Here is an 11,704-nt window from a genome sequence, read left to right as displayed (position 1 = left end):
GAATTTTCTATAGGTAAGCGTTCTGAGTCCATGCATTGCGTGGTTATCGTATGTCTTCCCAGTTTTAATACCTTTTACCTCAGTAATAGCTGAGCTGGAATATTTTTACAAAAACAAAAACGGTTTTAGGCCACTTATTTTTCATCCCTTGGCTTTTTCAAAAAAATACATTTGCAAAAAAGTGTGGTATTCCGTCTCAGAGCTGTGGGGGCATCGCCCCACGGCCCCAGAGTTGGGGGGGGGGGCAAGCCGCCCCCACTGCCCCCCCCCCCCGGCTCCCGCGCCTGTGATCAAAGTGGACACCGTGCCCCTGTGTCCCCCTCGTTCCGCCGCTGCTTGGCTGAGGCATATCTAGCAAACCGTGTATTCCGAAATTAATGAAACGAAATCCGCCGAATAAGCTCATGAAGATAAATAAGTCTGTCTCCATGAAGCGGCATTTTAGTTTAATTTCGATCAATGCCAGCACCAGATTGTTGCTGGTCTATCAATTAATTTTAGCTGCATTTTAGAGAGCCTATCTTCTTCACATGATGACCTTGGTGGGCGCCCACGTGCGTTTGTTTACGATTGCGTTTTGACTTTTGATTGCATTCGTGTTTGAGCTCGCAGCAGGCTTGAAGTGTGTTGGAAGAAGTTGGAAGTGTGTTGTTGGTGTTGGTGGTGGTTGTTGACTTTTGAGGGTTTACATATCCACAAAGTTGAATATATTTGAATTGATATACCTTTAGCTAGAGTGGGTGAAATCACTTCAGTGAGCGTTGGAATTGTGCCAGTCTCAGTTCAAGCGACAAGACTCAGAGTCAGACTGCTGTACCGCCTTGGGAGTTGGGACTGCTATTCTAGTTCAAACTCCATGTTAAAAGTGGCATATTTCGTTTAACTACAAAATACAAATTACTACAGTGTATTCGATTGTCTCCCCTCTTTTACAGTTTGAGTTTCAAGTTTGCTATTTCAATTTTAGCATATCCTCATTCCTCACCATTCATGTTTCAGTTTACAGGAGCCATGGTGATGGTTGGCACTGATACCTCTGCTGGAAGCTCCTGATCTGATAGGTATTGCTGCTCAGATGAACATTTTATTTCAGCTTTTTATTTGATTCATTTCAATTTGTCTGTTTTCAGAACCAATGAACTGTGTCTGACTTATACCCTGAGTGACACGACCGCGCAGCTGAGCTGGAGGCGAGGGCCTGTGATCAGGAGCACGCAAGATAATTACAATTTGAATCGGAAGGAGAATGTGTGGCAGAACTGCATGGTACAGAGAAAACGTTCATACTTTTGTAGATCAGATTAAATTTCTTTATTTTTCAACTATTAACATTTATTTAAAACCAGGGGCGTAGGCAGGGAGGGGGCCACTGGGCCATGGCCCCCCCCCCCTTGGGCGCCGAAGGCGCCCTTTGCGATTGGAGGGCGCCGAAGGCGCCCTCCAATCGCAAATGCAATTGTGATATAATCGAATCGAAAAACAATCGCGACTGGAGGGCGCCCTCCAATCGCGAATGTGTTTACAGGGAAAATACGGATGGAGGGCGCCCTCGGAGGACGCCCATTCCAAATACGCCCTCCAAATACGGTTGGAGGGCTCCCTCGGGCGCCCTCCAACCACATTTGTAGGCTGTAGCTCTCTAAGCGAAACGGTGGTCGCCAATGTAAGCCGCTGTCCTGTAAATAAGCGCCCTCTCACCCGAAGGCGCCCTCCTGTAGGTCGCCACCCTGCTACACATTGCCGCCCTTCTGCTGATCGGCGTCCTCATAATTATTGGCGCTCTCCTACCTATTGAGCCCTCATGTGAAATTTTGAAGGCCGCCTTTCTCCCTTTTGGCACCCTCTTGTTCAGTGCCGCCCTCCTACCCATTGGTTCCCTAGTCCTTCCTGTTGAATGTTAATCGGGACCCTTCTCCTATTGGCGCCCTCGTGTAGATCGCCGCCCTCCTAACCACTGGCACCCTCCTGTTGATCACCGCCCTCCTATCCACTGGCACCTTCCTGTTGACCAGCGCCCTCCGCACAGACGCCCTCCTGTTCGTGTCATCCTCTTGAGCAAAGGCGCCCTCCTCACCATTGCCACCCCCATTTTAATCGTCACCCTTCCGCTCATTGGCGACTTCCAGTTGATGACCGCCCTCCCACCTATTGGCGACCTCTTGTTGATCGCCACCCTCCTATTGGTGCTCTCCTGTTCCTCGCCACCCTCTTACCTGGTGGCGCCCTCCTGTTGATTGTTGATCGGCGCCCTCCTACCTATTGGTGCCCTCCTGTTGATCGCTGCCCTTCTATCCATTGGCGCCCTCCTGCTGCTCGCCAACTTCCTACCTATCGGTGCCCTACTGTCGAAACTCGGGATGTTGATCGGGGCTCTTCTACCTATTAGTGCCCTCCTGTGGATCGCAGCCCTTCTACCTATTGGCAACATCCGTTGATCGCTGCCCTCCTATCATTTATTTACTCCGTTGGCATGTTTTTCAACTTAGTCGTTCTATTGCACATAGTTGATGTCTTGCCTGTGAAAACTGCCACAAATGAACGTGCATTCAGCACAATGAATGAAGTATCTATACCTACCAAAACTATCTACGCTCTACGATGCATAAAACACGTCTTTGGTCTTAACGGATTGATCCTACTTTACGTGCATCATGGCATCTATATGGATTACGATTAAGTATTGTCAACAGGTTCGGGCGCAACAGCAGGCATCTGAAGTTTCGGTGATTGAAACTGGTTATGTGGGTACACTGTATGCATCTGTGAGAAGGCTATGAAGGCTGGTCTGAGGTAATTTGGATGATGTTTACGCATCTCGCGCTCCGGTATCAATCCGATACGGTGATCTGGTGCGTAGATATGCCACCGCCAATAAACTTTTATACATCGACACCCATGAGCCAAGCTTTCTGTACAGTTTGTGTGGCAGCGGCCCGACCAAACCTTAGGTATTTTTACACCTTCAAATTTGGTAAAAGAGCGAGAGGAGCTTTGAACAGTGATCGTATAAAAGGCGTGCCTAAAAAGCGGAGGAAAAGGTTGTTTTCAAAAATTTCGCGCGCCTTCGGCGCAGCATTTCAAGAACACTTGACCTTTTGTGACCTGGAGTATAATGAATACACACGATGCAAAATCAATGCAGCACGACCTATACGAGGTTACGCAAAAAAAAAAAACTGGTGGCATGGTAAAAAACGCCTCCCAACCCCCCAACCCCCACTGAGCGATTTTTTATCTCGCGACCGTATGGCGCCCTCCTTGGGTGAGGTGGCGCCCTCCAAACCCTTGGCCCCCCCCTTCGCGATTTTCTAAATACGCCGCTGTTTAAAACTGTGCTGTGAAAAAATATGTCAAGCAGTTTTGGTTTAGGTTACCTGTGTTCCCTTTGTGGCATGCTTGACATGCTCATCTTAGGTTTACATTTGTAATTGATCCATTTTCATTTTTCATTGGATGAACACATGCAGTTATGAGTAACACTTCAATTCTTACAATGAATATACTATATATAGTCAACGTGGAATTTACCTATACCAGAAGCTGGTCTATTTATTCAATGTTAGCAAAAAAAGTAGGTATCATTTTGTTGGGTGTCAATTTCAAGCAAAGGCTTATATTTTCAATGTCATCCTTGAAATGTCTAAAACAATATATGTGTAAAACTATATAAGATATATAAAACAAGTTGTTTTTAGTACTTTGCAGCCCGACAACCTGTCTCGGGCGTGCTCCTATGTTCCTCGTGGTGGGCAAAACCAAAAGCAAAACAACCAGAAGTACCAGAAAGCAAGATTTATGAACACGCCAGGATCAAGAAATTATCAGCCATCACAGAACATTGCTCCAACAGGTACTACTTCCTCAGAGTCTATTTCCATTCCTCATTTCCTTCATTTCCCTTGTCATTCTCCATAAATGACATTCGTCCTAAACAGGCACAGCTCATTTTTTACATTTACTTCTAATCATAATTGATTGGTCACAAAATTGTCCTGAAATTAGGTCAATAATATCACAATTAAGAGATATACATCCTATATGTACAGCCCACCGCTAAAGTAATGTAGGGTTTTACCAATCTCAACGGTTGGCTTTGACTGGCGATTGTTTAATGCGGAGTGATCGAAAAGAAGATGTCAATAGCTAAAGTTGCAGCTGCAAGGGTGACGATACATATAAGCTACATTCAAAGTTTCATTGTAGTCTGGCTAATCGTTCCTAAGCTTCAGAAGCAGAACATACCCACAGTGTCCCAAAATTGAGTTTTGTCTTGGGTGTCAGAGGGGAAAATTGCCCACCAAAAAGAGGGGAGAGAGTGAAAAACTGCTGTTTCGATTAGATCCAAAAAGAGTGAAAAATGACAAAAAAACGTGCATTTTATTCTAAGGTGTAGGATGCTTGATGCTAAACCGGGCATCCACACAACTGCACTTTCTATTGGTAAAAAATATAGGTTTTCTTGGTTGGGAGTGAAAATTGTTCTTAGAAATTGGTGGTGAGAATGGGAAATAAATTTCATTTGGATGTCGTTTCTAGAGGTGTCAATCGGAACTTGAATATTCGGAATTCCGATTTTGTCCAATGTCCAATTCGGAATTCGGTTGGACAATGACAGCAGGCTTTGGACAACTTTGGACAATCGCTTGCTACACCTCAACATTTTTATAAAGTAATCGTGTTTAACATTGGTTGGCTATGAGAAAGCTCAGCTTTCGATATGATTACCACTTTTGAGCTGGTAATGATACATTTAAAGCAAATTAAATAACGGTGTTGAGTGTAAACTATTGCGTAGATGTCGGACATCTTTGGACAAATGGCTGGCTTGGACATTTTTGGACGGACGGTCGACGTAAGTATTGGACATTGGACAGACATTGGACATATGCTTTCTAAAATTGACATCACTAGTCGTTTCCCACCCAAATCGACAAATTTTGGGACATTGCATACCCATGACTGAAACCCCACATTACTTCTGCTGTGGACTGCACATGGTGCATAACTACTTTGCTCTCATCAATCGCCGGAGTTTCTAAGCGATCGTTCATTGCCATGGCGAGCATTTGAATTTTTCCCGGGGTAAGGTCTATCAATGTGACCTGCTGACCTGACCTTTCAAAGACTTAGGTCGGAAATTTTCCCCTGTTCAGAAAAGATGCATCAAAAATCGCCTTAGGGGAGTATCCAATTCCAAACATCCTCACTCCTGGCCCTGCACAATTTAAGTAGAGCTACCTACTTGTTTTCTCGATTGAATGCCTTTGCACATGATTCAGTTGCACTTCTGTACTAGTTAGTTGAGAAACTGTTAGAATTCATTTCGCTTTTCCAGCTCTCGTCACCCTATTTGGATGTTTTTTTTTTCAGGCACACTTCCAGTGCTGATCCGTGGAGATTTCGCCGGATGTCCTGATGAAGAGAGGATCGTGGTTTCGATGAGATGGGGTCTCATTCCTTTCTTTCACAAGGTAGTAAGGTACCATTGTATTTTTTCTCATTTCTTACGAGCGTGCGTGAAGTACGATTGAAAGTGATGCTCGCGTGTTTGCACCTATTTCTTACAAGGGTACTATTCTTCAAAGACATAGTATCTGAGGCCTGAGCTTTCTACAAATATATCTGACCAACTTATGATATTGCAGGTCTGAACGTCTCAGTGGAAGAGCTACTATGCAGCTGAGTGCTTAATTAGTTGTTCACTACAGCGCGCTATTTTGCTATTGTTCCAGGGCGACATTGCGGAGATGAAACTGACAACGTTCAACGCCCGTTCGGAAGAGTTCCGCGACAAATCCATGTTCTCTGGACCGTTTAAACGCAGGCAGAGGTAGGTATACACTACGTACGACTATTGTGGTATTGTTTTTTTTTTTTTAGTTATTTAGTATGCTTGCTCGTTCTTCATCAATACGTTGCTTCCTCTATCTGTTATTAACATACAAACTTGCAATTGTATGTGCTAAATCTATCTGCGTTCTTCTCTGGCTACGTCTGGTTCACCAGTGCAATTTGGAACCCTCGAGTTGTACCTGCCTCCGATTGAATTAAATTTGGCTCTTCAAAACCTGGATTCGGTAAAACAGTGATTTGCGAGTTCTGTCTATGCTTCCTTCTGCTGAAACACACATTCCATTCAAGAGCAGATCTTTTATTTGTGCTGCAATTTTTTCACTAACATCGACCAATGCAGTACTAAATGTATGGGGATGTGCATTGTGTAATATGCATTGTGCTCTGTTTGTTCAAGATCAGATATCTGGGGCTTTAAATCTTTTCCTTTTGCTCCTATCAGTGCTTCCAGTTCAAATAAGAAATCCGAACGTGATTCGGTCTACTTGATGACGTAAAACGCACCCTCATTAGATGGGCTACCGAAATCAGCTAGCATCGGGAACTTTACAGCCCGGCAGCGATCGACCCGGCCACAGACTTCTCTATATACCCGGCTAATAGACCAGTTACTCTTGATGAAATACGCACACGATCGACGCCGATACCATCGTTCGATAGGTTACGATAATCGCTGCAATAGTGAAATTTAATCGACGTTGTCAGTGATTTCCTTGGTGAATAGTTATTGCTTCAATCGAATTGAAGTCGAGCTTTATAGTCGTACTCAAACTTTTATGAGTCTCTGAATACGGTTTGAATAAAATGATCGATTTCATTGACTTGTCTTCGTCGATGCCGATGGTAATAGGTATCATCACCTGTCGCCATCGACTGAGAACTTTAATGCCTCGCTTTTTCAGATGTGTGATTCTGTGCGATGGCTATTACGAATGGAAAAGAGATGGGAACAACAAAAAGCCATACTTCCTCTACACGGAACAAGATAAAAAGGTAAATTCCCTATGCGTGATTTATTTATTTACGATCATAAGCCTCCACGTGGTGATACTATTTGTCGTTGCTTGGGTTGCTGTTTGGTGATCGTTTGGTACATGTTTGGCATGCTTTGTCTATTATGCTTGAGGATTAGTCATTTTATCGGCGAATGTTTATCCACGTATGAAGTTAGTGAGACGAAAATCGGATGGTAATGGTCCTACAACCAATGTTGTCTACCAAGCCAGATGTACATATTTGTATGATCTGACTGATCGTTGTCCGGCAGTGGGACATTTGTACGGACGTGAACAAGCTGAGCGAAGAGGATCTCTGGAGCGAAGAGGAAGGCTGGAAAGGACCCAAACTGACCATGATGGCGGGCCTGTTTGAGACACGGAAAATGGTGAGACCCTTACCTATCTATGTTTGTTAGATCATTGTATATGTAAAATGAGTTGGTGGATGCTCGGAAACGCGGCTGAAGCGTCTATCCATGATGGGGTCCTCGATGCATGTTCGTTGTCATTGTCATTACCGAGTGTCCGTATGATCCACCTGAGTCGACGAGACGAAAGGCAGCAAATGAGTCGTGAATCGCCGTTTGCAGGACGATGAGGAAGTTCTCTACAGCTGCACTATCCTGACTCAGGCCTCGAACCCTCATCTGACGTGGATTCACCACCGAATGCCCGTGTTCCTGACTACACCGCGGGCGGTCCAGGTGAGACACGCGTCTGTGTATCCCGCCGTCCGCACCGTTAGCGGTACAGTGAACCTGTGCGAGCGCTGCACGTCGCGTGCCATCGGCGATGCATCGGACGTATTGATTCGATTCCGCCGCCATGGCCTTTCGTGCGTCCCATTAGACGGTGTCTGTTGTTGACTGGAGAACAGTGAGTTTGTGGTGACCGTGACCGTTCCCGCAGGACTGGCTGTCTGCCGAGAGCTCGGAGCAGACGGCACTGAGTCAGATCACCCCGGCAGACTCGCTGACCTGGCACCCAGTCTCGTCTGAAATCAACAACGTCCGTAACCGGGACGCCACATACGCGCCGGTGGACGACACCAAACGGTCACCGGCGGCCGGCTTCATGGCCAACTGGCTCGGCAAGGGCAAGGCGGAGAAGCGACCGGCGGAGGACGGAGAGGACAAACCCAGCAAACGCTGAAGGGCGGCGGACGATCTGCACCGCGCCAGACGGCGGGGTGACGAGTCCGCGGGAGGAACAAGCCAAGATTGTTCGTCCTCTAGGGATGGTACCTGAACAATGAACATTTGAATGCTGAACAGCAGTTAGAATGGCTGTTCCTTTTTGCCTTTTAGCGCGTACCTATGTTTTGTATTGTTTTACAATTTGCATTGTAGTTTATTATACCGTTAACTTTGCTGTATGTAGAAACTGGTGTTCGATTTTGTAGCTAAGCCAGGTCGCGAGAAGGCTGCCAGGAAGTTCTTTTACACCCAGAAAAATAGCCGTTTACAGCCGTTAGAAAACTAACGGCTCATTGATGGATAACATTTCGATCACAAAGCAAACGCTCTTTAAAATACTTGTCAATAAAGAAGTCAAATGTCAACATTTATTCGTAAGTTATGGGTTGCGCTGGCACACATCACGTTACAAGTTGAAAACGGTTACGACTTACGAACCATCTGGGTCACACCGATGTGGGTCTTCCACGCACATAGGAACTTAAGAATGCGTCCTGAAATAACAATGACGGTGTTTCCCGCCCAGCTAATGCGCACAACTTGAAGGCATGAGACGCTTCAAGTGGTACATATTTACAGTGTCACCTTGTGACTCTCTCCCCTGACATGGTGCGTTCTTGGCTCTCGCTCGCTGGCTCTGCCTCCGAGTGCTCACTCTCGTTTCGCCACCACGTTGATGGGCGGCAGCAGGGTAGGACGGGTGGCCACGGGCGGCATTGGCGGCGGCGGCGGCGCCTCCTCGGGGGTGGGCGCGCCGCCCGACCGGCCGTAGCTGCGCTGCCTCTGACGGACCTGGGCGGCGGCGCGGCGCCACGCGCGCACCGCCCGCCTGCGGCGCGCCGGCGGGCCGCACAGCTGACAGTAGAGCGCCACCAGCAGGGCGGCCAGCACCAGCAGCGGCAGCAGCAGCAGGAGGAACAGCCAGGCGGCGCGGCCGTGCTGCTGGCGCGGCACGGCCAGCGCGCCGTCCTCGTCCTGGCGCACCAGGCAGCTGAGGTTGCTGCCGAGCACCGCCGTCTCGCGCAGAAACTGCTCGCAGGCCAGCCAGGCGTGGCAGCGCTCCGGGCCGGCCGAGAGCAGCGCGTGCTCCACGTCCCAGCCGTTGCGGCGGCGCAGCATCAGGTGCGACGCGTACGCCACGTGAGCCGTGAACGCCAGACACGAGCTCCGCTCGGTCTGGCACAGGCGGCACGAGCACGTGCCGTTAGAGGCGACCACGCTGGCCACGTGACACGTGGCCGGCGCGTAGCTGCCCGAGAAGAGCGGCCGCACGCCCTCGTCCAGAGTGAGCGGCACCAGCACGCAGACTGCCAGCGCGGTGACGATGATGGCGCCGATCAGCAGCGAGCTGCGCCACGGCGGCGGGCGGCAGCCGCTCTTCTCGGCAGATTCCGGGTCTGCCAGCGGCCGGCGGCGGCCGCAGCAGCCCAGCCGGCGGGGCCGTCGAGCCCGGTCGGCCGCCGGTGTCACCGGCTGCCCGCTGGCCGCCGTCACAGACACAGCCACCTGGGCCATGACGCCGGCTGCAGGGCGGACGGAGCGCGACCAGCTCCGCGCGGCGACTGCCGGCCGCTGCCGACCGATCGCGACCCACCGACACTCGTCACATTATTGACGAGCGAGTAACGAGCCACAGTCACGGCCGCATTCATCTTTCAGCGAGGATCGGCCGGTGATCGGGAATCCATAGCGACGGAACGGAGTTCGTAACCGGGCCGCCCCTCTCTGGAGCGGGAATCACAAAACAGCCGTGCACTGAATGACAATGACTCGGTAATGGTGAGTGTAGTTAGATCATCCACGGCCCTAGAATAACGATCCGTGTATATCGCATCACATGCAACGTGTGTATTTAATCCGATTGATGATAGGCAGGGCTTACGGTTAATTATATATGTAGTTAGATGAGGAATGTCGCTAGCCTAGCTTTTTATACCTGTTTTTGATCAGTTGTGTCCTTCGAGCGAAGCATTTTCGAAGCACAATCACCTGACGAAATCGATCCGGTATGAGAAGTTGGTAAAGCGCATGTACATCGTAAAATATAAAAATGGCCATGCATATATTCGAACAAAGGGAGATGCACGTTGAACAAAGACGCCACTTCTCTACTGTTTACGGAAAAACACGACGCATCGCGATATTTACACATACAAAACAGACCCTATCTACAAATCACACTGCGATCGTCACGCTGTACCCAGTTTCACTGTTTTACTTTTTGCCAGTGACTTCATGAAGTCTGCGGGCACGGCGGCCTCGGCGAACCTGGCCAGGTCGTCGTCACTGTCACTGTCACTGTGCTTTCCACTGCCCCCGGCGGCCGGCACCGCCCCGCCGCCGCTGTCTGGCGACTCTGACACCAGCCCGTCACCCCCGGACGGCGGAGGCACCGCGCCAGGGGCGGCCGGCTGCCGCTCGCGGCGGCCCTTTTTCTTCAGCTGGTAGCGCTGCAGCTCGACGCCGCTCAGTCTGGGCCGCTTGGCCGGCGGCGGGGGCTCCGGGGCGGCCTCCTCGGCCACCTGCAGCGGCGGAGCGCCGGCGAACAGCCGCACATCGCCCTCGACCGGCGCCGGCCGCAGGTGCTTGCACCGGTCCTTCTCCTTGATCATGCTGCTCACCAGCTGGTCCAGCTTCTTGCCGACAAACTCGCGAAACTCCGGCGTCGTGTCGAGCTCACGCCAGTCCCCCTCAGCCGGCGCCCCTCCCATCTCTGCACGTGAGACATTCATGGCTGAATCATCAGCATATTACCTGAAATATGAGAGGATGCAAGCATGAAAGCTCAACACTAGCATGAAAGCAGAGCTGGTGGTTGCTGCCCATGCATTCACTTTTCGAAGTTGGAGCAATTATTGAGACCAACCCTCATCTTGAAAAATTGAAAAGCTACACAAAGTAGCAAATATCATTTTGCTGCAGAATGGTCTGGGCACTAATGATGCATGATTTTAACATAAATTGAAATTGTACTTACATGATCTATGCCACACATGTTAATAATGCCTTGGCCTTGAGCTATGATAATGATGCAGCCATGAGCCAACTCTAGTTGGCATATCCAAAAGCTAAGTGGCAATGTGATGTGGTGAGATAAGTGACAATGTAAGGTGAGGCTGATGTCAAAGTAGCATTCCCTGACACATGATCAATAATCCCCAAGTGTCTCCAGCTGTAAGTCGCATCACTCGCATAGGTATGCACACTGCACAGTGCAGATGTGTTTATGACTTATAATAAAACAACCCGGAATGTAATCACTTCAACATTGACTTCGAATTTGAGTTGGACAGCAAGCCAATTGGGGTGAAAAAGACCAGCCAGTACGTACCTAGTCCTACTAAGTAATTGTCAACGTACTCCATCAGTCATCCATGGCAGCAAGTTGATGTACCAACCATAAGCTAGAGCCGCATAGCACATCTATAAAACACTTAAATGCAATTACACCAACACCAAATAAAAAAGTCAAAATCTTTCTCACCTATCCTTCTCCACATCCCCACACACTGTTCCACATGCTTCCAGTATACATGTTTACAAAATTTGCCCATTTTCATTCATTTCGCTGATTATGTTCAGCACGAGCAGCTTTCGTACATACAAATTTCCATTATCCTGTCGGATTCGTCAAATGGTTTCTCAAAAGCCGCAAAT

The 11,704-nt window shown here is 48.8% G+C and overlaps 2 protein-coding genes across 15 annotated transcripts; one reads left to right on the top strand and one right to left on the bottom strand.

Annotated features, from left to right (window-relative positions):
* Positions 1-554: 554 nt before the first annotated feature.
* LOC122391095 (abasic site processing protein HMCES-like) lies at positions 555-8,414 on the top strand. Of its 13 annotated transcripts, none has more exons than XM_043384724.1 (9): positions 555-622; positions 1,131-1,266; positions 3,696-3,850; positions 5,371-5,471; positions 5,733-5,830; positions 6,756-6,846; positions 7,121-7,237; positions 7,442-7,555; positions 7,761-8,414. In XM_043384724.1, exons 2-9 carry the CDS (start codon positions 1,247-1,249, stop codon positions 8,001-8,003), a joined length of 939 nt encoding a protein of 312 aa, XP_043240659.1. In that variant the 5' UTR covers positions 555-622; positions 1,131-1,246; the 3' UTR covers positions 8,004-8,414. The 13 variants fall into 13 exon arrangements, with proteins under 13 accessions (XP_043240659.1, XP_043240662.1, XP_043240664.1 ...); XM_043384727.1 differs by having other exon boundaries at positions 563-650; XM_043384729.1 differs by lacking the exon at positions 1,131-1,266 and adding an exon at positions 1,000-1,061 and having other exon boundaries at positions 564-622.
* LOC122391097 lies at positions 8,394-11,681 on the bottom strand. Of its 2 annotated transcripts, none has more exons than XM_043384737.1 (2): positions 11,532-11,623; positions 8,394-10,801 (listed from the first exon to the last, which is right to left on the bottom strand). In XM_043384737.1, the coding sequence occupies exon 2, from the start codon at positions 9,560-9,562 to the stop codon at positions 8,699-8,701; it is 864 nt and encodes a 287-aa protein (XP_043240672.1). In that variant the 5' UTR covers positions 9,563-10,801; positions 11,532-11,623; the 3' UTR covers positions 8,394-8,698. The 2 variants fall into 2 exon arrangements, with proteins under 2 accessions (XP_043240672.1, XP_043240673.1); XM_043384738.1 differs by having other exon boundaries at positions 8,414-10,801; positions 11,379-11,681.
* Positions 11,682-11,704: the final 23 nt, after the last annotated feature.

The sequence above is a fragment of the Amphibalanus amphitrite genome, unplaced genomic scaffold, assembly GCF_019059575.1.
Source record: "Amphibalanus amphitrite isolate SeventyFive unplaced genomic scaffold, NRLGWU_Aamphi_draft 000421F_arrow, whole genome shotgun sequence".
Classification (NCBI taxonomy): domain Eukaryota; kingdom Metazoa; phylum Arthropoda; class Thecostraca; order Balanomorpha; family Balanidae; genus Amphibalanus; species Amphibalanus amphitrite.
Note: the sequence above shows the minus strand (reverse complement) of the source record. Positions and strands in the feature narration are given on the sequence as shown.